Here is an 18,134-nt window from a genome sequence, read left to right on the forward strand (position 1 = left end):
CGAGTTTTGCAGCAGCACTATTACAGTGTTGACCCTGTATTCCTTATTAGCCGTGACCAAAAGTCGGTCTTGCCTACGAGCATGGCATTTAGTAAAACCCATTGAATTGTCCTTGCAACTGCGGAGAACACTGGGGACATTGATTGTATTCAATTTGCACTTTCAATCTTGTGAATTGTGAAAACCAATGAATTGGCAAATTGGATAAGAAACAGTATCCATTTGGAGTATCTTAAAGGTTTTTTTGCTGCAAAATCCACAGAGAGCTCATTCATCACGGTAGCTCAAAGAAATGAGACTGAACTGAATTTCTTAGTTAGCTGGACAAAGACCCGAGAGTGGTTTATGAACAGATAACATCTCCTAAACCCTCTGAAGTATTTTTTAAAGCTAATTTCAATAGCAGGATGGTCTGTAATGAAGAGGTAAGCTAGTGAGAATTTAAGAATTCAGCTGCATAACAGAACTAACGAGAATATTGTGCTGGGATCTCTCCAGCCGCAACACCAAAGTAGACCAGGGGCACAACGTGGGGTGGCCCTGTCAATTTGACCTTCATTTGTATATCAACTACACACCTGTAAGGTGTAGTGATTGCATCTTGCAAGGTTGTACCGCTTCCACAGTGATCAAATCTGTGAACATTGCAAAGTACTTCAAACTAAACCGTTCATGGTATTTTTCTCGCTGTGGACTAAGAGAACCTCCCAGCAAATAATACGAGAGACTGACACAGAGTTTATTGTGGAAATGGAGGATGATGAAGAAATCACTTGTGAGCATAAAAGTCAACAGAATGAAGAGCCAAGACCAGGAGGAAGATGTAGTTCAATTGTATGACCAAGAACAGCCAGATTGACGCAAACAGGCTACCTTTTGGCATGTTCTCTCCTCCCTCCTTCTGTCTCGACAGTAGTAGATGGAGTGTTGGTATAATTATCAGAAATGTTTCTTTAGAGAGCATGGGGGTGTTGAGTGGCTTTGAGTGGATTGAAATTAAGTTCTCATCCCTTTTCCTTTTGCAGCTATGAGCTCTGACTGTTCTAGCTCAGGTGCCTTGCTGGTTTAACTGCTGTTAGCGTGAGTAGCATCCATAGTCTAGGATAAACAATACCAATGAGACATTATTGATAAATTGACGCATTGTCCCTTTTATGTGTGTTACAGTATTACAGGGGTGACTCATTGTGTTCCAGAGTCAAATGGCAGCATTCACATGAGCTGCCCTGACAAACCGCTGCTTATCTATGACACTACTGCACCTCCCCCCCGCCCCCCCACACACACACACACACAAAGGCCCAGTATTGTCAGTGGATGATGAAAGTGTGTATTTGAACGACGAGCGCCGTCAAAGCCAGCAGAGGACAGAGATAATATTCTCTCATTTCCTCCTCGCTTGTTGAGACACATTACCGAGGAGAGGAGAATGGTTCGGTTAATCACGACGAATGAGAGAAGAAAGGAGGGAAGAGCAGGTGAAAATGGAAAAGGAGAGAAATGATGGTGGAGAGGTGAAGGGGAGATAAGGTGCTCTGTTTCCATGAATGGCCAACACAGTTTTTGGCCGTTTCATAACCAGATGTGCAATGTGTTGAAGAGGGAGGACTGAGTTATCAGTACGTGTTGTGAGGCCTGGCGTCTGTCATGGCCGCCTCCATCTGCTTCTCAAATCCTTCATACCTGCTGCAGCTTAGTCTCATAAAGCAGAGAACACAAACTGGCGAACCTCAGAGATAAAAATGAACGGACAAAGTGTCCCAATGTGGTCTGGAATATGCAAAGGAAAATGTGTGATTGTATGGCTCCCCAGACGTGTCTCAAAAGGCTTTTTTTTTTATCTCCGTCTAGAAGGAGAAAACACTTTCAAAAGCCTGCACACCATGTTCTCTGTGCATCCATGTTCATGCATGAACGGCTCTGTGTTAGTTTCAGTTCTGCTTATTTTTTATGTCTGACTAAGTTTGATGTTTGATGTTAGGAAGAAACACTGTAATAGGAAAAAGAATAATCTGTTTATCAATGCATGGACGGATGTCAAGCAGAAATAATGCTGTTAACAGAACTGGAGAGAGCTACAGAAATTTTGGTTCAAAAAATATATAATCTGGTTGGCTCCAGAAACTGGCCTTTCAGACGAGGATAGTACAGAGTGAAGGTGGTCCTGAGGGAGTTCTTGGAAGACCTGCAATATTATGGAAATATCTCATCCATGAGCGCCCAGAGGCCTGTCTCACGAAGCTGGATTTCGGTTTGGCGAGGTAACTTCTGGATTAACTCTTTTGTTTTCCGTCTCACGAAGCTGGTTCACGTCTCAGCCGGGTACCTTGACCCGGTAACTTACACTGAACGCCTAACCTGCTCCGGAGCAGGTTAAATTCCTCAGCAGAGATATAAGACGCCGACTGGCCAATCATTGTCCTGGAAAAATGGCCCGCCCATTTCTACAGAAACCCTTTGAGGAAGGCGCACGGACAGTAAGAGCGGCGCTCCGCAGAGAGCGTGTGTTTCGTGACCGGCAAAATCATCCATCATACATGAAGCCTGGAAGATATTATAATAAACTCACTGACCGCTTTGAACTACGTTCTTGTAGTTTGTTTTAACTTCCTCTCATGTTCTTGTAGCTCCACTGGGGTTGCAACTGAAATGAGGTTAAATTGTTAAAACAAAAAAAGATAATAAAACATAGGCACATACATTTGAGACAGTGATTTCATATTAAAATCCCAGTCATTTACGCAGCAGGGTTGCATTTTGCTTTTTGATTGTATTCTTTCTCTATATTTTTCGTACATTTGTAAGATTACGGTTTGCTCCTCCGTTGTAAAATACGTTGCTGTCGGCGGCTTCTCCCTGGTGCACGATTGGTCTAACGGACTTAACTCCGCCCCTTTCATGTGCACGAGCACAGAGCTCGAGGAGACACTCCTGGGTTGACTTAACGAGTTGATAACCGGCTTCGCGAGACCAAAAAGCGAGACCTCGGACATCTGGTTAAGTGCAGCTGGATACCTGAGGGAAACCCCGGGTACGTTAACCCAGCTTCGTGAGAAGCTGCAGCTTTGACATAGAAAGTTTCAACATTTTTCAGAGTAAAGTGAACCAAATCCCTTCAAATTACTAACTAACTTTTAAGGCCTATTGTTACGCAAGCAGTGATACAATCGACGTAAAGCAGATTTCTGCGGAGGAAGAGCCATGTATGGTACATCACCGCTAGTTCATATCTGTCTACATCTTGAGGTTCAGACAGCAGGCGGTGGCTGCCTGCTGGTGTTTGAGCGAACAACTTGAAAAAATAATGGAGGAAGAACACTCACTGCAAATATAAAGAGCACCAGCGGACTGTTTAACAAAGTTCAGTGATGTGAAGAGAAAATACAAGTGTAAAATGATGATCTGTATGATCTACTGCTGCAACCACAGGAGGTCTCAGTCTGTTTCCTGTGCTTGTGGTTCGCGGATGTGTGTGGACAATCTGTTCATAGAAAATCAACAAAACACACTCAGTTGCTCTTTAAGGCAGTGAAGTCATTCACTTTGTTTCTTTCTGCATGATCAGCAGGATAACCACAGTCAACATGCATGTTCCTTTTGCAATGTCTAATAATGTGGTCATGCGCGACAGTAAAGTCTTCTGAGAAAGTCATGCCAACTCAAAACCAAGTATAATGGTGTGAAGTTTGTTTTATTTCACTCTCAAGTCGTTCTCTTCCGTGTAATTTATATATATATATATATATTTTTAAAAGGAACATTTTCTTAACAGGAAAGAGGAAGCTGTGCTAGTGCTATGAGTATGCACCAACATGTTAAACGATGAAACGCCTACATTAAGTACCGTTGTGAAGCCACAGACATAGATATCTAAGCAACAACAATAACACAAGAGGTTATCTGAGACCTTCACTCATTTGCAAACAGCAAATGCCAACATTTTCAAAAAGTGATTTACACCCAAATACATATAAAGGGCCACTGTGTAGCATTTATGTATAAACTATTATTGAGTATGTGTTCTTTCGTTGATCATTACCAGAAATTGAGAATTGGTGTGTTTCTCTGCTCAAGAATGAGCCATTTTTATCTACATATGCAAAATATGCATGTGTGCATACAGATGTTGATATAATTCTAATCACAAGGTTAATTTGTTAGGTTCTCCTACTACCTGAATGTGAGTTGTAATTAATGGTATGCAACAATAATACTATTATTATTAATGTATAATACACACTTTTGATCATTAAACATCCAGCAAACGTTATGCATAAAAGTCAGTTTGCCGAATAGTTTTGTTAAACTTCAGACTGATCTTTCAGATAGTATGTTGCACGTCTACACGACACAGTGTGTGTGTGTGTGTGTGTGTGTGTGTGTGTGTGTGTGTGTTTGTGTGTACTTGTGTTCCTATATGCAAATGTACTGTCTTTATGACCTGAGAGCAAGCGAGTCGCATTCAGTGGAAAGGGAGGGGCTTCAATCTGGAAAGCGTGAGAGGACGGGTAAGTTAAATACTTTAAAATAGTTAAATACTGTTCAGACTTTGCCCTGTGATGAACTGGCGACCTGTCCAGGGTGAACCCTGCCTTCGCCCTTTGACAGCTGGGATCGGCTCCAGCGCCCCGCGACCCTAATGAGGATAAGCGGTTCAGATAATGGATGGATGGATGTTCAGACTTTGGTTGGACTAACCTGATAATTACTGTGTAAACTTTGTAATCCTTTGATCGTCATTTTCACGATGAGAGAAATCTTTACTTTCTCTTGCATTCTTTCAGGTGAGTTCATTTTTGTCTGGATTCTCTGTATTTCTACATCTTAAAGCTTGTGTGAGTGAATGCTGTAGTTTTATCTATGCTTTCTCTTTCGTTTGCTAAATGATCCATTTAGTGGTTTATTAAAAAAAAATCTTTTTGCCAGCACAAATAGTAAAAATGGACCAATATTAAAAGAAGTGTACATAGACAATATGACAATGGCAAATATGTTTCCTACATTTTCCCCTATAGCTCTGAGTTTTGTGGAGATGAAGATTCTCAACGTAAACGGTCGTGTTGGGCAAAGTGTGACATTCGAATGCTCAGACTGGGACGTCTGGATTGAGGGAAAAAGAAACGTTAAGTACTTTTGTTACAGTCCATGTTCGGAAGACTGTCACATCATCATCAAAGCAGCATATGGAAAAACTACACATAAAAACAGAATACAGTTAAATAACCAAGGAGAAAGCTTGTTTGTGACCTTCAAGAATCTCCAAAAGTCAGACTCCAGAACATATTTTTGTGGATTGGAGAGATTTGGTGGTGATTCATATATAAAGGTGAATCTTGAAGTCATGGATGGTAAGTTTATGCTTTTTATTTTCTCATTTTTTTAAAAACACTCCTTTGCTCAAACGTAACTATATCAAATTGTTGGTATATTTATATGATGTTTGTTTCTTTCAGCTCAGATCCACAGTCCCAAGACGACTCCAAAAACAGTCATTGTTGGTTCCACGCTCTCATTTTCAGTTACAAACAGCTCCACGATGTCTTCAAGCAGCTCAGATGTTACTGATGTGTCGACGTCACACATGACCTTCAATACGACACCACCTACTGCAGCACAAGCATCTGGTAGTGAGTGCAGTCATCTGAACCAGGACTCATGTTAATACATTTACTGCATATATTTTAATGTTGATTAAAGTTGCCACTCACAAGTATTTATATATAAATACACAAACACACACAATAGTCAATGCAACATTCTTGTTGTGCTCGGATACACACACATTGGTGAAATGCACCAGCCTCGTGCCGGTCACCTGAAATTTAATGATGCAGTCCATGCAACAAAATATCAGTATTCACGTCTTGAGAAAAGCAAGTTTGTGAAGTACCATGAAGTGTGATTGATCTTCTTCTTTTTTTTTTAATCTGTCTTCCTCTTTCTCTGTCTTTGTGGAGGAAGTGTACCATATTTGGGTGCAGGTGTCATCACCATAACAACCATACTGATGCTTTTTATTTTCTCATTTTTTTAAAAACACTCCTTTGCTGAAAAGCTAAATATATCAAATTGTTGGTGTATTTATTTACTGATATGACCACGTCACTCATAACCCTCAATATATTAACATCTACTGTCACAGCAACACAAGGAACTGGTATGATTGGCTTACTTGGTGCGTACGCTTCCCTTTTAACTCAAATTGTAATGCAGAGTACAAATGATACATCTGGTGCTACTGCAGTGATATTATCAAGCTGTTGACGTGAAACGAGAAATATGCAACTGAGTGACGAAAGAAAAATGTGCGATATGCGTTATTATTATTATTACTACTATTTGAGTTATGTTTAACAGACATGGAAAGGCACGACTGTGATCAAGTAGCTTTTGAGTTTTAAATCACATGACACGTGTTTTAAACCCAATCCATTGTCACAAGCGCCTCTTTAACCACGTCTTGCCCTTAAATCCTGATACAATAACACTTCCGTCTGATGTCATCGTATTTGTATTCATTTATATGACCCTTTAAGTGAAGAGCGAGCAGCAGGAAAATGTGTGATGAATCTCTTAATGTTTCTCTCATTCTCTCATTGGCCAGGAGTTGTACCATATTTGATTGCAGGGTTGATTTTCATATTAACCGTTGTGCTGGTCAGCCTGATTCTTACCAGGAACATGATCAAGAAGAAGTTGAGTAAGTCACACGAACCAACTGTGCACAGTGGCGGTATGATGTGGTGGGAATATTAAACATGGGACTTTATTGTTTAATTGTTCTTTAAGTACTTGAATGAATCAGGGATTGAAATAAGCATAGTGCAGTACACAATTGTGTTTTAATTTATGGTAAACATCCATTTTATTTTACATTTAAATGTAAATTTGAGTAAATGTAACAACATCTTTGTGGAGGGTGCTGACTGAGAAGCATCCACGGCCGCCACTGAACTGTGCACCTTCTGTTATATATCACCCAGTAACCATTATTTAGGCCTGATGGAATAACAAATGTATTTTTTCCAGTGTGCGTTAGCGCTCCACAAGAAGCCTCCAGAGAGGTGAGTTTTTACCATTTTAATCCACTTGGAGCTCAATGCCATGCTTAAATATTTCAGCGTAGTATTTTAGCTCGCATTTAAACATATGTATACTTTATCAGAAACACGTGTTCAACTGTGCGTTACCGCCAATATCTAATCAGCCGATCACGTGGCAACGACTCAATGAGGCAAATATATTGACAAACACGTCTGAATGAATCGGAACGAGGTCTGTAAACCAGAAGTAGACAACAGATCGGAACAAACAGGAAGTAGCTTGTTCTGTGGCTCCCTGTGTATTCTTTGAAGTCAGCTGAAAACTGTCCGACTCGACCGTAGAGGTTTTGTCGACGCCCCCTGCCGCTAGCGCCTGCTCGCGTCTGCATTGCGGGCGAGACGCAGGTTTTTTTTTTAACAAGTCTATAGGAAGCAAGTAAATGATGAGTGAGAAGTGATTGGCAGATGTATGAGAAATGAATGGCGGGCTTGCAGGAGTATGGTCTTCTGACTTAACTTACACGATAGCTTCATTTGTTGCCTCTGCGGTATCGAATATCAAGACACTCTTGGTCCTAAAATAATTTCTCCTCTGCACTTTGGCTTGTGAACACTAGCTTTAAAACCATTCAAGGGCACTTTGTAAACTTCAGTTCAATTAAATTAAAATACAATGCAACCCACTGTGTCTAATTTGCGAGTGTGTTCCCCAAGAGTGCGGGTCCTGGTGAAGTCTACCAGTCGCTCCACCCATTGACGATGGATGAGGACCAGGTCTACAGCACTCTCACTCCTACTGAAAGGATACGGCAGTCCACACATCTATGTCATAACTTTGAATGATCGCTGCAACCCTCGAACAGTAGACGGATGCAGGCTTGTACCGGTTGTACCGGGTTAATCCTTTTAAAAGGTTTACGCACATTTTCCCAGAAGATTGCTGAACACCAAAATACTTTGTCTCATGGGCTTTTATTTGCTATGAATTTGAATTACATATACTTTCTTTGAATAAATGCTTTTTCTTAAGTGGATGTGTCTTAATTTGCTAACAGGCTGAACTTCTATGGTGTCTTGTACACTTTTATTTTGTGTCGTTGTCTTAAGTGTCAAATCCGCGGTCATAAACATGATCTTTTATATTGCACTTGTATTTGCTATCTGTTCAATGTCTGAATAAATAATATTTTTAAAAAAAAATGTATGTCCAAGATTTTGTGCACACACATAGTCTTACACACAACACTGTAGGCGTTGTGTGTGAGTGAGTGTGTGTGTGTGTCTGTGTTTAGGAAAGGGGAGGAGTTGCAACTGATGACAGGAAAGGGAAGTGAAGGGGAGTTTAGCGGTTAAGACTGTGTTGAATGACCTAATGATTTCCATACACTTGTTCACTTCTCATTTTCAGGATGATAAACATCTACGTGTACTCTTGTCTTCTTTTTGGTAAGTTAATTTATTCTGTACTCTCTGGAATTTTCTCCTCCTGTAGCTTGTCTACAAATGCTGTAGCTGGTTTATTTTGCTAAATGAGTCATTAGGTTTAGCCATCACAAATAGTAAAAAATAAAAAGGATCAATATTAAAAGAAATGTGAACATAAAATATGACAATAGCAAAAAAAAAAAAAAAAATGTATTTTCACCTGCAGGTCTGAGTTTTGTGGAGATGAAGATTCTCAACGTAAACGGTCGTGTTGGGCAAAGTGTGACATTCGAATGCTCAGACTGGAGCGTCTGGTTTGATGGAAAAAGAAACGTTAAGTACTTTTGTTACAGTCCATGTTCGGAAGACCGTCACATCATCATCAAAGCTGCATATGGAAAAACTACACATAAAAACAGAATACAGTTAAATAACCAAGGAGAAGGCTTGTTTGTGACCCTCAAGAATCTCCAAAAGTCAGACTCCAAAACATATTTTTGTGGATTGGAGAGATTTGGTGGTGATTCATATATAAAGGTGAATCTTGAAGTCATGGATGGTAAGTGTATGCTTTTTATTTTCTCATTTTTTAAAAAACACTCCTTTGCTCAAACGTAACTATATCAAATTGTTGGTATATTTATATGATGTTTGTCACTTTCAGCTCAGATCCACAGTCCCAAGACGACTCCAAAAACAGTCATTGTTGGTTCCACGCTCTCATTTTCAGTTACAAACAGCTCCACGATGTCTTCAAGCAGCTCAGATGTTACTGATGTGTCGACGTCACACATGACCTTCAATACGACACCACCTACTGCAGCACAAGCATCTGGTAGTGAGTGCAGTCATCTGAACCAGGACTCATGTTAATACATTTACTGCATATATTTTAATGTTGATTAAAGTTGCCACTCACAAGTATTCATATATAAATACACAAACACACACAATAGTCAATGCAACAGTCTTGTTGTGCTCAGATACACACACATTGGTGAAATGTATCAGCCTCGTGCCGGTCACCTGAAATAAAACTGATGGTGTTAATTAAAATATCAGTATTCACACTTCTTGTGAAGTACCAAGAAGTGTGATCAAACTTTTTTTTAAATCTGTCATCCTCTTTCTCTGTCTTTGTGGAGGAAGTGTACCATACTTGGTTACAGGTGTCATCGCCATAATAACCTTACTGATAGTGTTACTGACGGTTATGAACAAGATGAGGAAACAGAAAATAAGTAAGACCCACAAATCAAAACACACCTTGCTTATATGTGGCTACCCAGTAAAGCCACACAAAGACATATTAACTAATAATGTCTTATATGTTTACAGAAGTTGTGTCAAGTGCTGATACGCAACCAGAGGACGCACAAGAGGTCAGTTTTTCTTCCATAACCATCTGGAGGGCAAATGGTTTCTATTGGCTCTCCACTGAAACAGCTTGCTTGAAGTACTTTCAAATACTTTCCTTCGTGGGTAAGGCACAGGCTTTTTCTCCCACAGCTCTGGCATTATTTTCTCATTTCTAACTGTAATGCCACTCAGGATCATGTTACAAACACACAAAGAACACCTGGAATATGGGCTTTGAATTACATTTTTTTCATAGATTATTGGCACACAGAAACACAACAGTAATGTGTCCCTGAAGTAGCATGGAGACACTATTTTCAGCTGGGTGCTTATTTTGTGCAAACACTTTGGAGTGTCAGTGGCAGAGGGGGAGGGTAGTTGCTGGTGTGTCACTTCCAGCCAGAAGGCTCCACATCAGGTGTGGCAGGAGACACGGCAGTGGACGAGCTCTCAGAAGGAGCTTGATTTTCTGTTGTTTTTTATTGATAAAGACCTGCAACTGACTCCGCCTCTGACTTCTGCGGCGCCATTTATATCTGGATCCTCCGACCAATCCCGGTTCAGGAGACACAGAGAGAAGTAGGCAACGCATCGAGTGAGATGGTGAATGACAAAGCGTAGAAATGAAACATGAGAAGCATCATTGCATATAGTGATGCCTCGCACATGAAATGTCCCTTCATATCACACGTTACTCTGCAATTATATATTCTCGTTATCATTAAAAGTCAAATCAGCATGCTTTTCTGCTGTATCGTGTAGATGACTGTAAGCATGTTTAAATTGCTACTGATATAAACCAACTCCAACCTCAAATAATATTTCATCAGGAGCGACTGAACCACCAACACTTGTGGTCATGAGACATTCCTCTGCTGTAAGAGGAACCGCAGAACAGAGCCTCGCTAGTTTTTAAAAAAAAAATCCAAATACGGTGAATACATCACCAACTCCGATGTGAGTTTAATGAAGTGTTTGTGAGTTGAATCGCTGCAGTGAACACAACTTTTTTCCTGAGTTCGTTCGCACTGCTTAAGCAGAAGAACTGGAGTGAACGAGTGTTCTTCTTTTCGGTCTCAGAGATTCACGTGAAGACCATTTATGCATCAAATGTGGACAGGATGGGATTTATAAAAGGAAATGGCTCACAGGCATACACAAGGTTTCATAAATATGAATATATGTTGGCATTCGTGCATTTCCTCCTTTGCACGTCCGCAAACATTTAGTGTGTTCCCCACGCACTGTTTTATAAATGAGAAAATTAGACCCTGGATCTGTTTTCAGCACATTACACTGCTTATAATATATTCATTCAGCATTATGTGTTGAAGTAAGTGCAAGCTTAGAAAATAGTTGCAATCTGACTTACACTGTCAATAACAAGTTGCCTTTCATTTGTTGTGTGTGTGGAATATATTATACCAACATAACATTTCTTTTTTTAATGAATTAGGAAATGTTTCTAATGTGATTGACTGTTTAGCACTTCTATGTGCTTGCCACCTTGTTTCAGTTTAGCGGAACTTAGTTTAACAGTTTTTCTGTTTCCTATTTCTAGGATGTGCAATATGACGAAATAAGACCTGAACACCAGACTGACACCAACGTCCTCTATGCTAATTATGAATTAGCAGCTGAGAGCGGTAATAGAAACTCAAACGATCTTTATACAAATCTACTTTCCAGATGTGTGGTCGATTCAAGGGGCGCGTGTGCAGAGAGCAGAGTCTCTAATGACTTGCTGTACGCTGTTGCTCAACTGCCTGAAAATGAGTCTCTCTACTCTCTGGCTCAGCCATCACGAGCGACCTGAAGGAGACGACTGTGGGGGGAAGGCATGAAAAAGCTTTCTTCATTTTAATTCAGATCTTTATAGAAATTTAGAGCTGTTCTATATTAATAGACAAGACAGGAAAGATAAGGAAATGATACAATTAGATTAATATCCAGACACAATATCATTGCTTTATGACTCCATTACTTTATGATAGTGGCATCATGTTAGCCAAAGAACTCAGAGGGCAAACGACTCATTCTCCCGGAAATGTTTCCCTTGAAGCATCGCAACAGGAGTGTACTTTCTTCAAAATGTTTCTTACAGTTTTTTTTCCCATTGCTAAACGACAGTGGGCACAACTGGAGTCACATGTGTAAAACTCTAACTACCAACAGTCACCTGAGCTAAACAGTTCACATCACCTGCAAAACTCATTCCAAGCAACACAACTCTTAACACATGGCTCAAAACACGCTCAGTGCAGCCAAACACTACGCACAACCCTCACTGAGATAACACACACTGTCACTCAGAACACACTGAGAGGAAAAACACGAGCATCAAACACCAACACGGAAAATACAAACTGTTCACCTTCACAGTTTGAACAATTTCAGTGACGCCACACAAAATAATATTTTCTTCATAGAAAAGAGTGACCTTCTTTCACATGATTTATTACATTGTTTTAGAACGTAACAATTCTTTAAGGTGAATGAAAATTAGCAGTTTGCTTCAATAGTCTGTAGTCATTTACGGAATTACAGTAATGAGAATTGTAACTGTAATTCAAACAAATAATGGAGTCGCTAATCCTGCCTCTCTCTAGCATCAGGCCACATGTTTTCATCAACATCCCATCTAATGTTCTCTCTTGCCATGCACCTGGGGAAGAACCTTCTGGAGTGCCTCATCAATGCACCTTTCTCCCTCCACGAACCCGTCTTCCTGGTTCCAAAATGAGTCTTTCTGAGCTCTACCTATATATACTGTAATATATATATATACATGTGTGTGTGTGTGTGTGTGTGTGTGTGTGTGTGTGTGTGTGTGTGTGTGTGTGTGTGTGTGTGTTCACTAAAAAGTCTAAAACAAGACCCCTGCTCAGCCTTCCAGCTGAAGTTGCAATCAGCAGTGTTTGAAAGGCACGAGGCTGAAATCTCTTCTGTTTTGAATGTGTGGTTCACAGTTTTGACAGCAGTGTGTTAGCATTTGAACAAAGTGCTGTAAATCCACAGTGTTGTGCAGGTTGTGGTTAAAGTCATGCAATAAGTGTGTAGAGTTTTGAAAACTGTGTTCAAGCAATGAAAAACGAACTCGAGTTTGGTCCCCATGAACTGCTGCTGTGCAGACTGGAGGTAGAGTTTTGCACATGTGACTCCAGTTGTGCCCGCTGTCGTTTAGCAATCAAAAAAAAACTGTAAGATGCCTTTGTCTGTGTACACACACACACACACACACACACACACACACACACACACACACACACACACACACAACACAGCCAAATTATCAATAGGAAATTGATGCACCCTGCCAGTAATAGCTGTGGTGTATCTGCCTTCGGTACCAGGATCCTTCAGTAGCTTTAGCGGCTTCTTCTGTATCTGAACAGTCAGAGGAAGACTTCCCTCCCCACAGCCACATTACACGGCACACAACTGTTCTGCTTTCACGACTCACACTGGACAATTTAATACAAATCCATTACTATTCAAATGCGAGGCACCGCCAGCCCTCTTGTTTCTTTTTTTAATATCATTATTCCTCAGATGTATTTGTGTCTAAGCTTTGAATTTACTTGGGTTAGCCCCGAATGGGTGTCTTGTTATTTCCTTATTTTGTACTGAAGCAGAAGTGGCGCTTTGCATAACTTGACCTTTGTGAACCTTTTGTTAACTTATTAGGATATTGCATGGATACATTACTCGTGGTGTGTATGTAAACTAAAAGTAATTATTTACTTTGATCTGTTTTTAATCTGTTTGTATGAAGGATGTTACACAAATAAAATGATTGAAAGAACAATTTAGAGAATTGTGAAGATTTGTTTTCTTTAAATCTATGAAAACTTTGATTTGAGGATGAGTCAACATGTATTGATTAAGTTTCATCCTGTTATGGAAAATAAACTATACTTTAATTTCTACCACTTCCTACCACTCAAAGCGCTTCAACACTCCGTGTCATCATGTCATCATTCACCCGTTCATACACTGATGACAGAGGCTACAATCTAAGGTGCCACCTGTCAATCAGAATTATTACACATTCATACCTGTTCGTGGCACAGCTTTCGGGAGCAATTTGGTGTTAAGTGTCTTGGCCAAGGACACGCCGACATGGACTAGAGAGGAGCCGGGGATTGAACCGCTGATTATTCTGCTTGAGGGACGAGCCGCTCTACCTTCTGAGCCGCAGTCGCTCCGCTGTATGTTTTCATGGGCATTGTTCACATGAGTGAGGCCAACAGTCATCACCTGTTTCTCAAATGAATACATGAAACAAACAGAAATGTTATATTTACATTGTGTTGTCTATGTTGTCTTTCACCGTTTAAGGTTTGTTCGTTTGTGTTACTCTCTCCTTCTGCAGTAGTTTGATGAGACTCTACTTGAGAAACAAAACCATTGCAGATTTCTACAAATTCAGGCAAAATTTGCTTCACAGTTGGATGGAAATGTGTGTGATATGGTAACGTTACTCCGAGGGACTGAGAATAGTAAGACAGCACAAGTTAGACACATGATGAGGCAATTATGATATGCAATATCAGTCACCATCTAGAAGAAAAGTCATTTATATACAATACTCAGTCTACAGTTTGACACATTTAACTATAGATGCGAAATGCACTCAGCTAGTAGACTGATTGTTTTTTGTTTTGTTTTGGGATTGTTTCAACATATAACTGTAGCAGCAAGTCATGAATGAATAAGCCATAAAACAAATCCAGGAATGGATCTTTATTTCGTACATTTTCCAACCAATATCTGTCTTTTTTACACAATCTTTCCTCATTCTCTTTTTTTTGCAATTTGCCATGCATGCACGGTCGCACAAAATACGACTACACACACACATTCACGTGCATACGAACACACAAGCTAAACACAGTAAAAGGCGTGCCTGACAGTAGCTAAGCTAAACATGAAATTGATGCAGCCAATTCTAGTTGTCGTGTTTGCTACCATCTTTATAACAAACTTGATTCGCTCATTATACAACCCCCTGTTCTAACACACACACACACACACACACACACGCACACGCAGCCAGCAGAAGTCACCTTGGCAGCGGGAATGCCCTCCAGTATCTGTTCTTGTTAGGCTCAGAGAGTGAGAGCAGCTTGATGTTGATGTTATTGTTGTTACAGTCGTTGTGTACCACCAGGGGAAGAGTGCGGCCTGGGGTATCTACTCTGTTGTCAATGACAGTCAATGACACTCTGCTGCTAAGTGAAAAGGATTAGCCAGCTCTCTCTCTCTCTCTCACACACACACACACACACACACACACACACACACACACACGTTTCCAGGACAGATTGCTGACAGTTGCCACTAGAAGGCATATTTTGGAAAAGGTCCTGCACACCTTCACAGGTGTTATCACTTTTACACATTTCATTCTCAACCATCGATAGCCTTTTAAAAGCTGCTCAGCTTCTGGAACAAATACTCCGTCTCTCACAGTCCACATGTGAGGAGTGTGCATCTTTTTTGGAAACATTATATCTGAGATTGCATTGTATGTATGTGGAAACTTAACTGGATCATCATTATTTGTAAAAAAATGTGTTCAGGGGAACACAGTAATATCATCATCCAAAGTTGACGCTTTTTTAGTTTTTTCATCATGAACTTGAGTCTTCAATTTAGAGGCATATTTTTTTACTTTTAAGCAAGACATTGTAAAAATCCTATTCAAATTAATTTCATCAATTCTTCCACGAAAACAAGATCCATTTGAGTTTCAGTCTCGCTTAGAAGGGAACACAGCACAGTCTGCATTTGTTATAGTCATAAATAATATCAGAGTGAGTGCAGATAATACAACTGTCTTCATTCTTCTCCTACTTGATCAAAGTGCTGCATTTGATACCATCGATCATGAAATACTGCTAAACCTACTTGAAAATGAAATTTGTTTCAAAGAAGCCTCGTGTTTTGTTGACTGGAAGTTGTTTTCACATTAATTTCAATTCGGACTGAAAAATGTTTTGATATGTTTTGAAAATGTTGATATGGGAAGCAAAACAAGTTCTCTCCAACAAGCGAGTAGCTCGCTCTTTTATTCCTGGAACATCCCTGCACATTAAATCTGATTAGTTTTTACCAGCAGTTTGATTAATAACTTCATCCCACAAGCTAATTGGCACCGAGGTTTTTTCTCTCAAGTCTTTCTGGAAAAGGAGTTTCACATGCGTGCTGTGACCACAGTTTCTATATTATTTCAAAGAAATACTAACTACTGACAACAAGGAGCTCATGTTGGCAAATAGTCAATCAAATGGCAGTGGCTCAACAGGCAATCCTGCCCACTTGGCATTAAATCAAGCATCCACTTTCATTTTCAATTTACAGATCTAAGCAGCCATAGCCTAGCGGCTTAACTTTGTAAAGCTACTTGTCTAATAACATGTGCACTGGACTAACTAAGCAGCACAGGTACAGTTCAGTGTTACATTTTTCATGAATTTAAAATAGAATATTTGTTTATATTGACTTGTCTCAGGGTAAATGATTATTTCCAACAGATGTTTGTGTGTACCTCGCTCTGTTTGTCAGGATCTGCGCGAGGCCTGCCGCACCTCATTGTGAGCTGATTGCTTCTGTAGTAACTTTTAGAGCAGAAAACAAATCCTGTTCCCCTTCTCTTGGCGAGGAGCATGTACTTTGTGTCATTGGTGCCACAGTCAGCATCAGCGGTCGCTCGCCTCATCGCTGCATTAAGAGGCGAGCAGATGGGTAGACATGCTCCTCTTGTAAAGGGTGAGCTTTTTCTTTTTAAAATCTATGCAAAGTCGCTCAACCAATTTATTTAGTCAATTTTAATACGGCTATGCCACTAATGGGTTAGATTTGCGAGCAAAATCAACGTCTCATTCCAACCTTTTCCAGGCTTTGGGAGGAGCACTTACGCTCGCAATTTTGAGGCAATTACACATTTGAAAACAAATGGCAGTAAATGTTTTGCTGAAGAAAAACATATATCTTTGGTTGTGTTACAACACACATTAGCAGTATGCTTATCTTCATCGTAATACTCAATATAATGATGTATGTGTGAAGAATTGTAGCTGGACTACATTGTGCCTCTTACACAAATGTCGGTACAATTAGTCCATTGGAAGAAAATCCTCCGGTCTCCTCCAAGACACAGTATGCATCCCCAGCATGCTTTTCGAAAGTTATAAATTAGAAACACTTTCACACATGAACACTGCTTCCTATTTGATACGCAGCCTAGAGGAGATCATCGTTTCCATCCGGAGAGAGGAGCACCGTTTGGAACATAGAGTCATGTATTAATATACGTCTAACTCAAACAGTTCACAGCAATGAGGGTAAAGTTGATTTACCAGTCTTTAATACACGTGGTAGCACTCCTCGTATGTAAGCTGTTGGAGCAACTGTCGAACAACAGGCTTCTTAACGTGGACAGCATCCACCTCGCGGGCAGCTCTCGTGAGAGTGTTTCCATCTTTATCAGAGGACAGTGATTGAGAATTTTCGCAGTAGTGAATAGTGTTTACTTGGCCTGCCAGGTCCTTATTGTTACACATAACCACCTGAGAAGTCCGTGCACACTTTCGGTTTAACTTCCAAAAATGATTAAATACAATATAATGATTGTTTAAATTAGGTGGTTTGGATAATCTGACTGACAGGTCGGTTTGTTTTCAACATACGTGATTGTCTGTTCTGTTTCCTGCAATGGTGAACGCATCTTTTTTCAGTTTTACCGTGTTCCAAGATTATAGCAATCAACTTCGTAGCAGATTACATGACTTTAATTGGACATGTGGTAAACTTTAGCTGCACATCCTTTTTAATCAGGGAGAGCGCTGTACAATTTTAAAAGTTATCTTTTCCATGAGCAAAATTGCATTTACTTTTGTCAACATTTGGACGAAACACAATTTGGGCCAATGAGACTAAGACTGTGTGGAGCTGGCACCCTATTGAGTCGAAGGGGACACACTATTGATGCTGCAGTGGACAAGAAAGCTTACTTCCAACATTCATCCCAAAGGAATGGTCAATGTTGTAGTACTGTACATGGAACGGAAAAGGACCCTAGCCAATTTAAAACCTTTCCAATCTCTGTTCTGAAATCAAATCGACCAGGTTACAAGCACACCTATAGGTTCTAAGTGCCTTAAGCTAATTACTGTCTACCCCCTGCCCATGCTGTTAAAGTCAAAGCTAACAATTACAATCTTGGACGACCTGAGTTACGCTTCTTACATTAGCCAATTACAGCTACTTTCAAAGTCATATCATCCAATTACTTTTCTTGCT

General features: G+C 40.1%; 2 protein-coding genes across 2 annotated transcripts; both read left to right on the top strand.

The window, feature by feature from the left end:
* The first annotated feature begins 4,747 nt into the window (after window positions 1–4,747).
* Window positions 4,748–7,886, top strand: LOC137795030 (CMRF35-like molecule 5). The gene is made up of 5 exons (XM_068592242.1): window positions 4,748–4,784; window positions 5,016–5,348; window positions 5,454–5,636; window positions 6,608–6,700; window positions 7,777–7,886. The coding sequence occupies exons 1-5, from the start codon at window positions 4,748–4,750 to the stop codon at window positions 7,884–7,886; spliced, it is 756 nt and encodes a 251-aa protein (XP_068448343.1).
* Window positions 7,887–8,452: 566 nt separating this feature from the next.
* LOC137795241 (CMRF35-like molecule 3) lies at window positions 8,453–12,120 on the top strand. Its single transcript, XM_068592597.1, has 6 exons — window positions 8,453–8,489; window positions 8,695–9,027; window positions 9,133–9,310; window positions 9,618–9,709; window positions 9,807–9,850; window positions 11,389–12,120. Exons 1-6 carry the CDS (start codon window positions 8,453–8,455, stop codon window positions 11,641–11,643), a joined length of 939 nt encoding a protein of 312 aa, XP_068448698.1. The 3' UTR covers window positions 11,644–12,120.
* Window positions 12,121–18,134: the final 6,014 nt, after the last annotated feature.

The sequence above is a fragment of the Clinocottus analis genome, unplaced genomic scaffold (assembly GCF_023055335.1).
Source record: "Clinocottus analis isolate CAN_PGR_092001 unplaced genomic scaffold, fCliAna1.0.p SCAF_27, whole genome shotgun sequence".
Classification (NCBI taxonomy): domain Eukaryota; kingdom Metazoa; phylum Chordata; class Actinopteri; order Perciformes; family Cottidae; genus Clinocottus; species Clinocottus analis.

Excerpts from the sequence above, each read along its gene's own strand:
- LOC137795241 (XM_068592597.1), top strand. The coding sequence starts at position 8,453 with ATGATAAACATCTACGTGTACTCTTGTCTTCTTTTTG. Across the intron at positions 9,710-9,806 it reads GATGAGGAAACAGAAAATAA|AAGTTGTGTCAAGTGCTGAT; the intron begins GTAAGACCCACA and ends ATATGTTTACAG. Across the intron at positions 9,851-11,388 it reads AACCAGAGGACGCACAAGAG|GATGTGCAATATGACGAAAT; the intron begins GTCAGTTTTTCT and ends TCCTATTTCTAG.
- LOC137795030 (XM_068592242.1), top strand. The coding sequence starts at position 4,748 with ATGAGAGAAATCTTTACTTTCTCTTGCATTCTTTCAG. Across the intron at positions 4,785-5,015 it reads TTTCTCTTGCATTCTTTCAG|CTCTGAGTTTTGTGGAGATG; the intron begins GTGAGTTCATTT and ends TTTCCCCTATAG. Across the intron at positions 5,349-5,453 it reads GAATCTTGAAGTCATGGATG|CTCAGATCCACAGTCCCAAG; the intron begins GTAAGTTTATGC and ends TGTTTCTTTCAG.